This window comes from Periplaneta americana, chromosome 17 (assembly GCF_040183065.1).
Source record: "Periplaneta americana isolate PAMFEO1 chromosome 17, P.americana_PAMFEO1_priV1, whole genome shotgun sequence".
NCBI lineage: Eukaryota > Metazoa > Arthropoda > Insecta > Blattodea > Blattidae > Periplaneta > Periplaneta americana.
In genome coordinates this window covers 107,930,360-107,948,572 of record NC_091133.1, presented here as the reverse complement: position 1 = coordinate 107,948,572, position 18,213 = coordinate 107,930,360, and the positions used below count along the sequence as shown (strand labels likewise).

At 36.5% G+C, this 18,213-nt stretch overlaps 1 protein-coding gene across 1 annotated transcript in view; it reads right to left on the bottom strand.

Annotated features, from left to right (window-relative positions):
* Nucleotides 1–3,205: 3,205 nt before the first annotated feature.
* The window catches only part of Hmgcr (HMG coenzyme A reductase), a 136,435-nt gene continuing 121,427 nt past the window's right edge, over nt 3,206–18,213 (bottom strand). Inside the window, exons 11-16 of the mRNA XM_069816375.1 lie at nt 16,439–16,616; nt 14,810–14,916; nt 13,531–13,735; nt 9,158–9,332; nt 6,262–6,400; nt 3,206–3,469 (exon numbers count right to left, since the gene is read on the bottom strand). Coding sequence (XP_069672476.1) covers nt 3,406–3,469; nt 6,262–6,400; nt 9,158–9,332; nt 13,531–13,735; nt 14,810–14,916; nt 16,439–16,616 — 868 coding nt within the window. The 3' untranslated portion in view covers nt 3,206–3,405. The remainder of the gene's footprint in view (nt 3,470–6,261; nt 6,401–9,157; nt 9,333–13,530; nt 13,736–14,809; nt 14,917–16,438; nt 16,617–18,213) is intronic.

Sequence of the window (18,213 nt, the reverse complement as noted above, 5' to 3'; positions counted from 1 at the left end):
ATGACCCACCTCGGATGACGTAGCATCAAAATCTCAATCCCAGACACAAGCTAATTTTCGAAAAAAAAAAAAAAAAAAACCAAGGTTGTAAAAAAATTTTTGTTTGGCCAACTTTCTTGTCGCCATAACTTGGACGAATGTGCAGTGGAAAGAAAGCTGATATGTGGTAAGAACAGAGCTGGTAGAAGTCTACTTGTGGTACAAAGGTCAACCCTTTACTCCCAGGCATATGGATGATAGAGGATGGCAATGTTTTAAAAATCGGTATTTTTCAGTTTCCAAGACAGACCTCTTTCTATAATGTCAGAACAAAGGGGCTTAGACCCCGGACCTTTATACCGTAGGATGCCTGCATGCTTACCAGTGACCTAGAAATAAAATCCGGCTCCTCCATTGCACTTTATTTTTGCCTGAGAAAAACATTTTTGCCCAATTTCTGTGGAAATAAAAGCAATATCAAAGAATCCGATGCGGTGCTATATTCACCCGTGATCCACCTCAGATGCCGTAGCATCAAAATCGGAATCCCAGACCAAGCTAATTTTCGAAAGAAAAATACCATTTGTCAACTTTCTCGCTGCCATAACCTGCATGAATGTGCAGTTGGTAGAAAGCTGATATTTGAGATGAATAGAGCTTGTCGAACTCTACCTGTGGTGCAAAAAACAATCCTTTACCCCCACACATATGCAGGGTAGAGAACAGGAGAACAAAGGGGCTGAGTGTCCAGACCTAGTTATCTTAACAGAAGAGATGTTTCATCAACTATTGTTACTGCTAACATGATGTTGTCCACATCTGTGGAGTAACAGTCAGTGCATCTGGCCGCGAAACCAGATGGCCCGGGTTCGAATCCTGGTCGGGGCAAGTTATCTGGTTGAGGTTTTTTCCGGGGTTTTCCCTCAACCCATTACGGGCAAATGCTGGGTAACTTTCGGTGCTGGACCCCGGACTCATTTCACCGGCATTATCACTTTCATTTCATTCAGATGCCAAATAACCTAGATGTTGATAAAGCGTCATAAAATAACCCAATAAGATAAAAAACATGATGTTAAACCCATTGTATAATTAACATGGTATCGCGGAGTTAAATTCTTAACATCTTGTTATAGTGTGAATCATGGTTCCCAAGGAACATATGTTATGAGCTGTATTATTATATCAATATATATTTGGCATTGTCGAAGCTCAGAAAAATAATCATACAAGAAACAATATTGTAGATTTATCAGAAAGTAGTAATTTCCATGTTAGATGGCTAATGACATGTGAATAGTACATTATGCAACGAGCCTATAATGAAGGTAATTAAGAAGCGAGTATGGATATTTATTAAACGCAGAATAAATGTGGGAAATGCGTGTTATTATTCGGTTGAGAAGCTCTTATCATCCAGTCTGCTGTCCAAAAATCTGAAAGTTAGAATTTATAAAACAGTTATATTACCGGTTCTTCTGTATGGTTGTGAAACTTGGACTCTCACTCTGAGAGAGGAACATAGGTTCAGGGTGTTTGAGAATAAGGTGCTTAGGAAAATATTTGGGGCTAAGCGGGATGAAGTTACAGGAGAATGGAGAAAGTTACACAACACAGAACTGCACGCATTGTATTCTTCACCTGACATAATTAGGAACATTAAATCCAGACGTTTGAGATGGGCAGGGCATGTAGCACGTATGGGCGAATCCAGAAATGCATATAGAGTGTTAGTTGGGAGACCAGAGGGAAAAAGACCTGTAGGGAGGCCGAGACGTAGATGGGAGGATAATATTAAAATGGATTTGAGGGAGGTGGGGTATGATGATAGAGACTGGATTAATCTTGCTCAGGATAGGGACCGCTGGCGGGCTTATGTGAGGGCGGCAATGAACCTTCGGGTTCCTTAAAAGCCATTTGTAAGTAAGTAAGTAAGTATGGATATTTATGAAACGAGCGCAAGCGAGTTTCATAATTTTCATACGAGCTCCTTAATTACCATTATAGGCGAGTTTCATACGACTTTTTATGCTCGACCATAGTTCTAACTTGATACTATTAATTTTATTGTATCTGACCTGGAGCAATGTCCCGTATGTTGTGAGATGTGCGCAGACGCGAAAGTATTGATTTTTTTCCGAGGAACAGATGTCCACATTGACCTTGCTAGGCCATAAGAACCTACAGAGATAACATTGAAATTAAATTAGACATTGAAAAACGAGATGACAAATTGAATTTATTTGAATATTATTTACAATTAACGCTAATTATTATAGTAACAGAACATAACCTTCTGCGACAGTATTGGATTTCCAGCCTCCGTGATTTTTCGCTAATTCTCTTTCGATTGCATATCCGAGAATAATCGATACTTGCGGTTTTATAACAGTACAAAGCTGACCTGTCATTGGCTGAACAGTTGTAACCTGGGTCGTCATTGGCTGAAAGACCTGACCTTTAATGAGTAGGTGTACTTTAATGACATGCATTAAAGGTCTGCTACCAGGTGTAAAATTACTACATTTCGGCATGGTCGAGCATAAAATATATTAGGTACCTAAGATATGAAAATAATGTTGACACTTACCATTGTATTCACCGTCATCTTCGTTTTCCAATGGTTCTATTTCATCTTGGATAAATTGAAAGAATCTTCGAACTCATATCATCAACTTTGGGAGTGAAAGTACCATCACCAGTTTTCAGACGTTCGAATTTATGTTGTGCATGATTCTTCTTAGCATTACTCTTACTATTTTTATAACATTGTTCGATTAGCTTCATAGTTCGCGTTTTTACATCCAGAATGCGATTGAAATCTTGGGTTAAAGAAACCACGCTTGTTCCTTTTTTCCTTATGAAAGTTCCATCACTACGGTTGTCTTCAATTACATTCTTATGATTACTTGCTAGATCTACTAAATTATGTTTCTCATATGAGGTAAAATTACTGCTCGTCCCAAGTTTCTTTATCTCGATTTCCATTATAATTATATTAGTCTCTAATACTTCCATAATGTAGAAATACAATTTTCCGCTAAAACAAATGACTACACCTCCACTATAGGCACATTCAGGAAACTTTTACACAATCACTGCCTCGTTGAGTTCTGTTCTTAATATCATGTTACTCAACCAAAGTACTTCAAATTTTCAGTATTTGCAGCTACCAATATGCTTGGTAGGAAAGTAGAATGTGATGATAAGTAACGACAAGTTCACATGTAAATAATAATAATTTAATGAATATGTAATGCAATAATTAATGGACTGATATATGCTGAAGAGTGTCCTTGTACAATGATTAATATTGGTGTTCTTAAAGCAACAACAGTGTTCACCACACACACACATACACATTCGCCAACTTGACACAATCTCACATCTTGGTAACTCTTGAATATACTGTCGCGTAATATGCCTTCAAGACTTTCCTCTTGAGGGGGCGGGGCTCCCAGGTTCACTGCCCGACGTGCTGACTGACGACCTGCAATAAAACCAAATGGCGACGTTTATATGGGATGCTAGGATTGCTAACATTATTGCAACTCAAGTCACTAAGTCACTTTCGCTCTCAGAGATGTAGTGATTTAGTGCTGGATTTATAAATGGACCCACTGAGCCCAGGCCAGGGGCGGACGCAGGATTTTTTTTCGGGGAGGGATTTGTGGAGATAGTAAAAATGGAGTAATGAGAAATAAGTTTATATACTCATAATTTGTTTCCGAGTCACAAACATTTACAAGTTGGCCTGAGTAGCGTAGTCGGTATAGCCTTCTGTGCTCGAAGTTGCAGGTTCTACCCCAACCCAGCTCAATGGCATTTAAGGTGTATTTAAATGCGACAGGCCTCATATCAGTCGATTTACTAGCATGTAAAAGAAGTCCTGAGGGAAAAAATTCCGGCACACCAGCGACGCTGATATAATCTCGGCAATTGTGAGCATTGTTAAATAAACCATAATTTTTTAATTTTTAAATGACTGCAATAGAAAAACAATGACAGAATGACATTTACAGAAAAAGGTGACGAAGCTTCTTTGACAGTTCATCCAGTACTTCATGAGCTTTCACTTCTACATTTTTATGTATATACATCAAGGCCAGTCCATTTAATCTGTCTGCTCCCATCGTGCTCCTCACGTAAGTCTTCAAACACCGCAATGTTGAGAATGACCATTCTGGTGTTGCTGTAGTTACAGGCAACGTGCAGAAAAGTTTCAGCGCCTTGCGAGTGCAGGGAAAAATAATTTCATTGCACCTGTTCAAAGATGATATAAAATCAGTAGGTATTAGATGAAGATTTTTCTGATCAAGGAAATTTCTTCTCCACATCTTCAATTCATTGAAGAAAGACTAGTGATGCATCAACATCATTGGGCCACTGATTTACTATAGCCTGAACAGCAGTTTCTAAATCTTCATCTGATGCTCGCACTATGTTTTTATTTAGCAAAGTTTGTATGGACTTTAGGATTCCCTTATGATTTAAAAACCTGTCCTTGAGCTGACTAATGAAATAGTCTAAGAAGAGAAGGAAAATTAAAAGCCTAAAATACTCTTCATGACTCTCTGTCTTGAAGTAAGAACGCTGTGTTTGTCTTCCTGCAGTTCTTGGAATTTAACATTTTAGCAAAGAGAATTTACGTGGAAAACTCTCTAATTCCTATGTACATTCACGAATTAAAATTAATATTATTTTTGTTTCTTGTTTCGTATTTTTCTCAAAATTTCGGGAGGGGATATATCCCCTTAATCCCCCCCCTTGCATCCACCCCTGGCCCAGGCCTAAGATGCAAAATTTGAGAAGGGGAGCCACAAGAGACACCGTTTTTTTTTTTTTTTTTAATTTTAAATTGTTAACTGCCTCCCATTGGAGGTAGCCCACAAGGACTCAGTATACTCTCCTACATGAATTTTACAATATTAAATGTTTACATAAATTTGTTGACAGAAAATTAAAATAAACACATATGAATTATAAAGTGAAGAAAAAGAAATTAAACAGAGTGAATATGATCACTCAGAATTTGGCAAGAGCGTTTCAAAAGCAAAGTTATGATGTCAGTAGTAAGTGTCTGTGGTAGTTCAAAAGTCTTCCTGAAGCTTTCAAAGAACTTGGGAATCAGACCACGAGCTCCAATAAGAAGACCAATCACCTCAATGTTTTAAAGCTGGTATTTTACTTTAAAAGTAATCAACTGTTGGCAGATAAATGTTGATCTTTTCTTGATTGATATCCTCTGGCTAGCTACTCCCCGTTTCAATCCTTATGGCAGGATCAATTATATAACCTTTCTTGGTAGTCTGGGAATACACTATGATGTCAATACGTCTAGAGGAGCCATTAATAGCAAGGCAAAAGACTTCCTCTTCTATTGTCCAAGACTTTTTTTTCAAAGCAGTTGCAATTAAGGATCGAACATGATAATGTCTGGCATTTCGGAGGAATAAACCTCTGTTACACTGACCTTGGACCTGGGCAACTACAACTAGGCATTAAGGAAAATTAATGGTCATACTGATGTCTTGAGCACTAACTTCTAGCAATGATCTAAAAAGCCTATGCAAATGTTGGCTAAACTGTTCGACTGTCGGTATTTCACAGAAACAGTTCTTGCTATTATATTTTGTTCCTCTCTTTAATGCACTGGTTGTCCACACCTGTGGAGTAACGGTTAACGCGTCTAGCCGCGAAACCAGGTGGCCAGGGTTCGATTCCCGGTCGGGGCAAGTTACCTGGTTGAGGTTTTTTCCGGGGTTTTCCCTCAACCCAATATGAGCCAATGCTGGGTAACTTTCGGTGCTGGACCCCAGACTCATTTCACCGGCATTATCACCTTTATCTCATTCAGATGCTAAATAACCTAAGCTGTTGATAAAGCGTCGTAAAATAACCTACTGAAAAAAAAAAATTAATGCACTGGAATGCATCAGATTCCTTCTTGTAAACTGATGTAGATCAGAAACCAAGTTCCTTTATAAATTCTTTGACTTCCCTGGCTGTTGTTATGTTAACATCTTGACCTTGCAAACTCGTACCATTCAAAGTGTATAAGTGTTTGAAAAATATATCAGCAAGGAAGGCCAATCTAAGAAGCCAAAGAGGATTGGAAAATAGGTATACATATTCCGATTTCTTATTTTGCAGGTACGAGTACATTAGGAGCTGGGTGGTGTCCAATGGTTTTGAGTAAAATGATCGTTTTCCATTTTACAGGGATTTATATTTTTCAAAAGGGTTTAAGTACCAATACGATAGTTACACACTATATCTTACCTGTTATGTCTCAAGTGACTCTTCACCAAGTGGCCAGCTGCGAGTGCTGACATGAGGGACAGTTCACCTGCAAGTACAGTGCCGCATACAATGCGAGCCAGCATGTTGGCATTCTCACCAGGGCATTCCTCATTGGCTCCTGTAATACAAAACAAAAACCAGTAATAGGAGATTATCTTAAATTCAGATCCTCTTGAAGAGATAAATTCAGAAGATGGCCATACCCCCCCCCTCCCTGGCCCCTGAGATTTCACATTCTTTAAAACTCATCATCATCGACATACAAGTATTGGGCCTCACTGGCCCATTATGTTCTCTAGCCATTTCCTTTTAGGCAGTGGCAGTTCATGCCTAAAATGACAAGGGGTTCACTACTTGTTTACTTTTCCCAATATTAATATAGGAAAAACCTGTTATGTCCAAAATTATCAATTTTTTGTTTTGGAAGCCATGTAATACCTCAGGCAGTAGAGATTTCTGTGGTTTAACTGTACAGACTAAAAACTTGATTAAGCCAGAAATATTTGAAGAATGATACCTCAGAGACAACAGGATGTAATGGACCTTGAAACTTTTAACTTGCTCTCCTGTAAAAACAGTAAAATGTTGTTGTTGTTTTTGTTGTTTTCTAATGCCAGGTGTTTGACAATAAAGAAAGTCATTTGACCTCTTGCACTCCAATATTTTTCAAAGATATTATCATGACCAGCCACTCAAACACAGATTTTGAAGTGTTCTGAATCCATTTCTTGGTTTGAGTTGCACAATGGGCAGTTAGGGGACTGATATATTCCAATTCTATGTAGGTGTTTGGCCAAACAATCATGGCCTGTTGCCAATCTAAATGCAGCTACAGACGATTTTCGTGGTAAATCCGGAATTAACTGTGGATTTTGATGCAGAGAGTTCCATTTTTTCCCTTGGGATTGTGTTATCAAATTTTGTTTGTTGAAGTCTAAGTATGTAGATTTAATAAATCTCTTCACAGAGTAATACGTAGATTTAGTAACAGGTCTGTAAGTAGCAGTGCTGCCCTTCTTTGCTAAGGCATCTGCATTCTCGTTTCCCAGGATTCCACAATGGGATGGTATCCATTGGAATACAATTCTTTTATTGAGTGATATTAATTGAGAGAGCATTTTAGTTATTTCTGCTGTTTGAGATGGTGTGTGTTTAGAGACTATTGATAGAATAGCTGCTTTGGAGTCTGACAATATAACTGCATTCCTAAATTTATTGATGTGGCATAGAAGATTCCTGAGACTTTCACTTATTGCAATGATTTCTCCATCAAAACTTGTTGTTCCATATCCAAGAGATCTATAAAGTGAGAAGAGACAGCACGTAACACCTGCACAGGCACCTTGTTCTCTGGAGATCAAGGATCCGTCGGTGTATAAATGAAGCCAGTTTTGTGGAGGGTACCTAATATTAATTGTCTCTAAAGACAATTGTTTCAGTATTTCAGTGTTTACTTCTGATTTCAGTATTTCTTCTGTTAAATTTAGATTATATTCTATATTTAATAGAGTTAAAGGGTTTGGTTTAATTTGTAAGTTTTCTTTTAAATTCGGGATATTGATTTTCTGTTTTAATTCTTCAACAATGGATATGAAACTTTTTTGAGTTTTCAATCTACAGAGAGGACTGTATGAATGCCAATTGTTTCCTGGTAATCTGATAAGTTTTTCATATTGAATCAGTGCTTTTTCTTCTATTGTCATTTTGATGCTGTTAATAATAGTGAGGAATCTCATAGAATCTATTGGAGTTGTTTTGATTCCACCAGTAATGAGTCTGAGAGCTTGGTTTTGAACATATTCTATGTCGTTTATGAAAGGTGAAGTAATTAAAATTTCTCCGCAGTATGTCAGCACTGGCTGTATAAACATTTTGTATGTAGTGTTCAAAGTATTCCTAGAGCATCCCCATTTCTTTCCTGCTACTCTTTTTAGAAGGGAGAATCTTTTACGAGCTTTTTCAGAAATGTATTTCAAATGGTTGCTCCATGTTAACTTACTATCGAAAATAACTCCAAGATATTTGGATTCATAAGTCCTAGGAAGATGTTGGCCATTGTATTGGATATTGAATTCTCTTTCTTTTTTACCCAGTGAAAATATTTGGTAGTTACTTTTGCTTAAATTGAGTGTCATCAAATTTGATGTATTCCATTCATGTAGTTGATTTAGAGCTTTAAGAGCAGAATTTTGAATTTTGTCTCTATGAAACAGTAAAATGTGACTTAGCAGGTTTTTCCTCTGGACCCTTCAATGTTAAATGGCTCCCATATTAGCCACTGGGTACAAATGGATTTTGTACGCTGTAGAAATCAGAACATAAGAATTACTGACGAATTTCAAATAGTTATTTATTAATTTTCTGTATTATGAAGTTTAATGAACCATAGCATATTTTTGAATATATCAATTGACATTTTCTGTGGACATGCTTTTCAAAACCAAGAGAACTGTGCAGACAAAAGAAAATCTCAAACTGAATTTCAAGTTCCAAGACATAATTTTTGCTCCTAAGAAAGATGAATGATCTTTTTTAGATGAATTACGGAGTTGTTAAACTCACTGTTTATAATTTTTTGTTTATGTCCAAAGGAACAGTTTTGATTTTAACGAAATTCTCAGTAAGGAACAGTTGTCAATTTTACGTTCAAGTTAAATCTTCACTTCAAAGGTCGTGGAACAGTGATAACGAAGTATTACTGGAGATTAAGTAAAATAATGGCAGGAGAAATTAATATAAGTACCGTAAAAAAAATCTTTGTCAACCTTACATTCCACTTTGATTCACCAGAAACAGCAATCTAACATGTGAAATCAATGCTTTAGTTGCTGAGCTAATAGCGTCAGTATCTATTATAAAAATCAACTACACTTACCTCTCACACCAAGCATCTCCAAGCATGCTGCTTGTGGTGGCAACACTGTGCCACCGCCAACAGTACCAATCTCTATAGAGGGCATAGTGCAAGACACATAAAGGTCTCTGCCATCTTCTCCCCAGGGCTCCATCAACGTCATGCAGTTACTGCTGCCCACGTTCTGGGCAGGATCCTGCAATATTACAATAACAATTAAAGTAACGTGCAATTATCACAGTGTACTGACACTTGGCTCGATTTCATGCAGGATGCATATGCATGAACATCTCACTAGCGATCCTGGCAGCAGCTAACTAAAATTTCGTATCTGCCATAGTCTGTTGACTGCTGAAAAACAGGTTGGGGACAACTGGCCACAGAAAATTGGTCACAGAGGCAACTCGCCACATAATTGAAATTCGTATCAAAGACAATTCGCCACACATTAAAATTCAAGGCAATAGTCAAATTCGCAACAATTTATCATATATTTCAAACACAAGACAAATCCAGAAGCTGTAAACTAATTAGGAACTATGGCGGAAGAAATTCGCTTCACAAAATCAGAAAGAGGTTCTGACAAATTAATATATCTTGGCTACATGTACACTAGACTTAGAGAAAATAAGAATGGAGTTGTTTGGCGCTGTGACGGCAGGTGTAATGCAACAGTCACGTTATCAGAAGATGGAAGCAGTGTCGCCAAAGAACCGTCTGAACACAAGAATCATTCTGCAGACTGGGGAAGGATTAAGGCAAAAGAATGTGTCGAGAACATGAAGGCAAGGGCGGGGATTTCCCAAGAACCGACGTCTGTCATTATTCAAAATGAGTTACAGCCAATGTGAATCTACCGAAGAAACCATCTATTAAAGAAACAATGTGCCATGCCAGGAAGCTGCAACTACCACCTGAACCAAGGAATTTTGACGAACTGAACGTTATAGCTGACAGATACACTAAGACCGTACAAGGAGAAAGGTGGTTGTCTTATTTTGAACCGAAGGACATCGTGAAACGTATCATATTTGCCACTAATTCACATTTAAATAAATTGTTACGGTCCCATTTTTGGATAATGGACGGTGTGGCAAATTGTCTATTTGTGGCAAATTGTCCCTATTACCAATTTTCTGTGGCCAATTGTCCCAGTTACCAATTTTCTGTGGCCAATTGTCTGGAACCGCTGAAAAACGTGTAGGATTTCGTAATATAATTGAATCAGTCATTTCTAAAAGAGTATTATTCCGAAATTACATCAGAAATCACACTTCCATAATAATGGCCTTATTCCAAGAATAGGGCCTTTTCAAAAGTGCTATGGATATTCTGAAGCGTCTGTACATTTTAATAAATGTATGGAATATCATTTCTCAACAGGGACGTATATTCAAGTGAGACAAACAGAATAGCGTTCTTAACTGATTTTAGCAAAAATTGGAATGAAGCCCTTTCAGATATGCCTGATTCAATTATTACATTTAAATTGTCGTTTTAAACACTCTGAAAGTATGAGAAATGCCAAAAATGTACAGACCCAGAAACAAAATTTGGGCCATCTGAATTTCCCAAGTTCAAGTTATAACATACTGTGCATGCTGAGCAAGCAACGAGCATGTGCAGTATGTTATAACTGAAACTTGGAAAATTCAGATGGCCCAAATTTTGTTTCTGGGTCTCTATAATATCTAGTGTTGAAGATATCTGTTAAAGTTAAATTATTTTACATTTTAAAACGTGCCAACAGCAGATACGGAGAAGAAAAAGATATTTAAAATTCAACAAATTAGGTTATTAAAATTATGAGATTCATTTTATATGTATTTCAGAAATTAAATTGGTGTTGAGATTGTATGATTGTTGTTGCATATTTTTTATGTGCTTCTAAAAGATATAACTTATGATGTATCGATGTTATTATATATTAGTATAGCATTATGTAATGTATTGTAATTCATCCTACAATAATTGAATATCCTTTCCTAATATGCTTTGATCAGATTAATTCAGATTAATAGGACACTTGTTCCTAAAGTCATTTGCTTTGATCAGATTAATTAAAGTCATAGGACACTTGCTTGTAACATTAGTCCAATTTTAAAATCATATGCTTTGATTAGATTAACAGGACACTTGTTCCTAACATCAGTCCAATTTTAAAGTCATATGCTTTGATCAGATTAACAGGACACTTGTTCCTAACATTAGTCCAATTTTAAAGTCATATGCTTTGGTCAGATTAATAGGACACTTGTTCCTAACATTAGTCCAATTTTAAAGTCATATGCTTTGGTCAGATTAATAGGACACTTGTTCCTAACATTAGTCCAATTTAAAGTCATATGCTTTGGTCAGATTAACAGGACACTTGTTCCTAACATTAGTCCAATTTTAAAGTCATATGCTTTGGTCAGATTAATAGGACACTTGTTCCTAACATTAGTCCAATTTAAAGTCATATGCTTTGGTCAGATTAACAGGGCACTTGTTCCTAACATTAGTCCAATTTTAAAGTCATATGCTTTGATCAGATTAACAGGACACTTGGTCCTAACATTAGTCCAATTTTAAAGTCATATGCTTTGATCAGATTAACAGGACACTTGTTCCTAACATTAGTCCAATTTTAAAGTCATATGCTTTGGTCAGATTAATAGGACACTTGTTCCTAACATTAGTCCAATTTTAAAGTCATATGCTTTGGTCAGATTAATAGGACACTTGTTCCTAACATTAGTCCAATTTAAAGTCATATGCTTTGGTCAGATTAACAGGGCACTTGTTCCTAACATTAGTCCAATTTTAAAGTCATATGCTTTGATCAGATTAACAGGACACTTGTTCCTAACATTAGTCCAATTTAAAGTCATTTGCTTTGATCAGATTAACAGGACACTTGTTCCTAACATTATTCCAATTTAAAAGCATATCCTTTGATCAGATTAATAGGACACTTGTTCCTAACCTTAGTCAAATTTAAAGTCATATGTTTTGATCAGATTAACAGGACATTGTTCCTAACATTAGTCCAATTTAAAAGCATATGCTTTGATAAGATTAACAGGACACTTGTTCCTAACCTTAGTCAAATTTAAAGTCATATACTTTGATCAGATTAACAGGACATTAGTCCAATTTAAAAGCATATGCTTTGATCAGATTAACAGGACACTTGTTCCTAACCTTAGTCAAATTTAAAGTCATATGCTTTGATCAGATTAACAGGACATTGTTCCTAACATTTAAAAGCATATGCTTTGATCAGATTAACAGGACACTTGTTCCTAACCTTAGTCCAATTTAAAGTCATAGGCTTTGATCAGATTAACAGGGCACTTGTTCCTATCATTAGTCCAATTTAAAAGCATATGCTTTGATCAGATTAACAGGACACTTGTTCCTAACCTTAGTCCAATTTAAAGTCATAGGCTTTGATCAGATTAACAGGGCACTTGTTCCTATCATTAGTCCAATTTAAAAGCATATGCTTTGATCAGATTAACAGGACACTTGTTCCTAACTTTAGTCCAATTTAAAGTCACATGCTTTGATCAGATTAACAGGGCACTTGTTCCTAACTTGTGCTCCATAATCAAACACTAAATTTGATAACATTGCAGTCAGTTTTGCTCCTGCTCATGTGTACTTTGCTTCTGCTCATGTATACATGTGCTCCATAATCAAATACTAAATTTGATAACATTGCAGTCAGTTTTGCTCCTGCTCATGTGTACTTTGCTTCTGCTCATGTATACATGTGCTCCATAATCAAATACTAAATTTGATAACATTGCAGTCAGTTTTGCTTCTACTCATGTGTACTTTGCTTTTGCTCATGTATATATGTGCTCCATAGTCAAATACTAAATCTTATAACATTGGAATCAGTTTTGCTTCTTCTCATGTGTACATGTGCTCTATAATCAAGTACTAAATTTTGATAACATTGGAACCAGCTTTGCTTCTGCTCATGTGTACATGTGCTCCATAATCAAATACTAAAATCAATGACATGAGTTAAACAGCGAAAATTACTTTAATGAATAAAATTATAATAAGTCACAAAAAATAGAGACAATTAGCATCCTGACTCACATCATGGTGAAATGTGAGTCAAGCAAGTCAAAATCAGGACTGTCCTGCAAAAATCAGGATGGGTGGTAACCATGTTTGCAATGTAACTTCGGACTAAATGAATATCTACATAAGCTTCAAGCCCTTCATTATAGGAACTGAATTTTGAAGGTAAAGAGCCTGAAAAGAAGATATAAACAATAGAATACATAAAAGGGTAAGACCTGAAGCTTAGTAGAAACTGCTGCAATAGTTCAACAGACAAATTCACTGTATATGAACAGTGACACTATAAGCACACATCAGACTGAACTAACCTGTCCAGTTGCGATGAAGATAGCTGTCACGATGTTGGCAGCATGTGCATTGAAGCCACCCACACTGCCCGCCACAGCTGAGCCAATCAGATTCTTGGTGATGTTCACATCCACCAACGCTTGGACACTTGTTTTTAGGACAGAGCTAACTACATCTGCTGGCACTATTGCTTCACACACCACAGACTTGCCTCGTCCTTCAATCCTGCAATGCAATATTAAAATATGTAAAATTATTAAGGTACTTGATCAAGGTTATAAGTGTGTTGGTATATTTTTGGACATAAGAAAAGGTTTTGATACTGTAAGTCATCATTTATTATTAGATAAAATAAATTGTGTTGGAATTAAAAATAATGCTTTTAAAATCTTATTTAAATGATAATTTCAAGCTATTAAAATTGATCATGAATTAAATGAATTTGTTAAAACTTATTACAGTCCTTGGATCAATTCTATTTTTAATATATATTAATGACCTTTTAATGATAGATCTCAAAGAATATGAAGGTGATTTATATTTGTATGCTGATCATAGACATTTCAAAGCTACAAGCTTGTGATTTTAACATTTCCCTAAGGTAGCACATCTAAAAGAAAGTGCTTTCACCCAAAGAATATTTCACTTCAGTCTGAAATTGGAAATAGAATTAAAAAAAAAAATCACTTTTGCTTACTGATTCTAGAATGGGAACATTCTTAATTATTTCAGCATGACAGCAGTCAATACTTGCGGTTCTTAGCTGAGGTAAATGAAACAAAGCTGAGTAACGTATCAGTCAGTTTTGCTGTACATGCTACACCTAGAGCTTCAAATCGCTCCATTACACTAACCATTGGCCTCCAATGTCAGTTACTCCTTGTTTCAACACTGACCTTTCCACCAATGTGTACTCGCCAATGAGACTGGCACTACTTTATGAGCAAGAACATAAGATGAACCCTCAAACTAAGTGATCATCTCTGTAGTTGAAGTGCAATGCTCTTAAACAAAATGTCTTTAAAATGTAGAAATTAGTCTGAATTCGCGAATATATAAGATAAAAATAGATTTCGTGAATAAGTTGGCATTTCGTGTTTTATAGTGAACATAAAATTGTGTATTAACAGTCAGGAACCATTTAAATATTATCTAATTTAACCTTTCATTATGCATATTAATACATTTGGTGTGTTCGCAGTTCATAATAAAATCATGACTCTACTTATGTGGTAAAAACTGATTGCCAAAGAGGAATTCATTAATTCTAGAGACAGAACAGTAACGAGGGACACTCACCAATTGACAGCTGCTGGCTTCTTGTCTGTGCAAAAGTTGCCACTCAAACTAAGGATTTCCATTTCGGGAAAAGTCTGTTGCACAAACCTCAGCGCTACTTCTGTGCCCTAAAACAAGTACATAAAATAAATAAAAATAGGCCTCATTTGTGTTCTGAACAAGAAACGTACACACGTAAAATAACTGACATTCTTCAACATCAATGTTTTAAAATTGTTATATAACACAGGTTCTTAGGAAAATATTTGGGGCTAAGAGAGATGAAGTTACAGGAGAATGGAGAAAGTCACACAACGCAGAACTGCACAGATTGTATTCTTCAGCTGACATCATTAGGAACATTAAATCCAGACGTTTGAAACGGGCAGGGCATGTAGCACGTATGGGCGAATCCAGAAATGCATATAGAGTGTTAGTTGGGAGGCCAGAGGGAAAAAGACCTTTGGGAAGGCTGAGATGTAGATGGGAGGATAATATCAAAATGGATTTGAAAGAGGTGGGATATGATGATAGAGACTGGATTAATCTTGCACAGGATAGGGACCGATGGTGGGCTTATGTGAGGGCGGCAATGAACCTCCGGGTTCCTTAAAAGCTATAAGTAAGTAAGACTGCTGATGGGACTCAATTGCTGCAAAACATTTACATCGACTACATACTGTCAGCTCTCCAAACTGCCTGTTATATCACGAAGAAGATGGTCGTGAATGATCAACATCTCGAATCCTGTAGAGCCCACACAGCAGTAGAAAACATCATATGCAAATATTGGAAAGCTAAATCGCTAATGACTTCATTGCCAGACGCGACTCCACAACAGAAACTAACAAATTGTGTGCACTGGTCTGTCCGGAATCCTCATGAAATAATTCAAGAGAAATTACAGTCTGAGCAGACATATGCAGTGGTGGTATTGTTGGTCCATATTTTTTAGGGTGGTGTGAACTCAAGATTATAGGAATATTTTGAAATTGAACTAGACAATACACTATTTTTTAAGGCATGAGACACTAAGTCATTTGGCAACAAGACAGCTCTTTCCAGCCCACTATATATTAATCATACACGATTTCCTTAATGGTCATTTCATTGAATGGATAGGCAAACATGGTACTGAGTGGCCTGCAAGGTCACCGGACTTTACACCTTGCGACTTGCTTATGTGAGAGATTACGGAAGACTGTTTGCTACCAAGCCGAGAAATCTGACACATTATTTTCAAGAACATTTCTGAAATACAGTTTAGCAACATTTTCAATAACAACCCAGAACTGTGTGAAAAGATACAAAAGTCAGTGTTCAAACATTTGAAATTTTAGAGGATGATGGTGCGCTCTTTGAGCAGTTCAACTAGCCATATAGATGTAAGTAAGTTGTATTATTATATGCATGTAAGTTAGGTTACCTCAGTATGCATTTTCGGGATAGCAACTTATGCCACACCCAGAGTATACATTTATTTTCCTTATAAATTAATTAATCCTAGTTTCTGTCTGACACCTTTCCTTCCAGGTCCTGTTTCACAATGTCATTTCATATTCAACTACTTCTTATGCAGCATTAAAAGTAACCGTCACTAGAAATTTAAGCAACTGATAGTACCAAAATCTTTAAATATAATGATCTTACCTTCGACAGCATATTCATGCCCATAGCATCGCCTGTTGTAGCCACAAAACGAATGAACAAGTGGCGGCCAGCAACACGAATATGGATCTTGGTGAGACGAGCATATCGACTGGTGGAGTCAAAGCTGTTCTTCAGTGCCGTAAAATTGTCAGGTTCCTGCATCCACAGCATTGCCTCACTGTTAACACATTTTCCTACTTCAGTGTGCATATTTATTTTAAGTTTATACATGCGAATATCAGGCAGTTCTACGATTATAATTTGTTCTTTAGTTCCTACATGTTTTATTGCTTTTACTTCACAAATTTATATAGTACACAGTGTTCCATTCAAACCTCCTACATTCTAATTAATCATTGCTAACGAGGTATACAAAATTATTGAATGTGAGTGGTACTAAAAGAAATAGAAACTCGAAGAATTTTTATTTTATGAATTTGAAGTTGATTGTTCACGCACTATGTTGCACCACAATCGTATGAAGCAAAATGGCGACTACACAGCAGTGGGTATGCAGAAACAAAATCAATCATTACATTGCAAAGATTTGCACTATTGTTGTTGGCATGCTGAACTGCCAGGATGCTGAATTGATTTATGCGGGCTTCTCTGATATCCCGCTCAAATTTCTTCCACCTTCTCTTCTGAAACATGTCGACGAGGACAGCCAGATTATTTTTTTAACACTTCCAGTCGCCAGAAACATCTCACACCATGTCTTAAGGGGAGAGAATGGTAATTTTTTTAACTTTTTTCCTATTTGGTGTAAAATATTAATTTTTTGTATGTAGAGAGCTCATAACTGTGGCAACTCAATCAAATAAAAATATTTTGAAAAAAAAATTATTTGGGGGGCCCAAATTTGAAAAAAATAAACCCAATGCAGGATTGTACTAAAACCGATATATCTAAACCGTTTTTAAAGATAGATTCAAACAGTTTTTTGCAATGTATTTGCAAAAGCATGTTCTACAAACTGTCTGTAACAGAATTTTAATATTAGTCCCTACAACCCGTTTCAGCTCACGTTACCCGTGGCATCTTCGTGAACCATCCGTTACGTCATACACTGTACAGTTGCGAGAGAATATTAGTCTATCAGTCTAGACTAGAGCAGCGTGAGGGATGTGTCTACAATCCGTTGAAGCATTTCAATACTGCATTAGTGAATTATTTAGTTGTATTATCATTGAATATACTGTGCATTGAATCGAACGGTACGTATTTATACTCCACTGAAGCATTTTAATACTGCATTAGTGATTCATTTAGTTGTAATATCTTTTAATATGCTTTGTATTGAATGAAACGTTTCGTGTTTACATGCCGTTGACGCATTCTAATACTGCATTAGTGATTTATTTAGTTGTAGTATGATTGAATACACTGTGCATTCAATTACCATATACCATAGATACAAAAACAATATTGTAATTTATAATACAGTACCTTATATAGGCCGGACCTAAATAATTTATGAACTATTATAATTATTAACTGTATAATATTAACCTAATATAATACTGTTCATTGTCAGGTACTACAGACGTCAAGGAATCCTGTTACACTATGATCGCTTCATTTCTACTGTTGCATGGTATGCGAGAACCTACATACTGTCTATAACATTGCAACACGCACTGTACCACGTTTCCTATCCCCACAACTCCGCTTGCTGCCCACAGTCACCGTAGTTCTCATGTAAACAGAGTCGGTGGTGACATCACTTGGAGAGGTAACGTGAAGTGGAACAGGTTATACGTTTGTAAGATAAA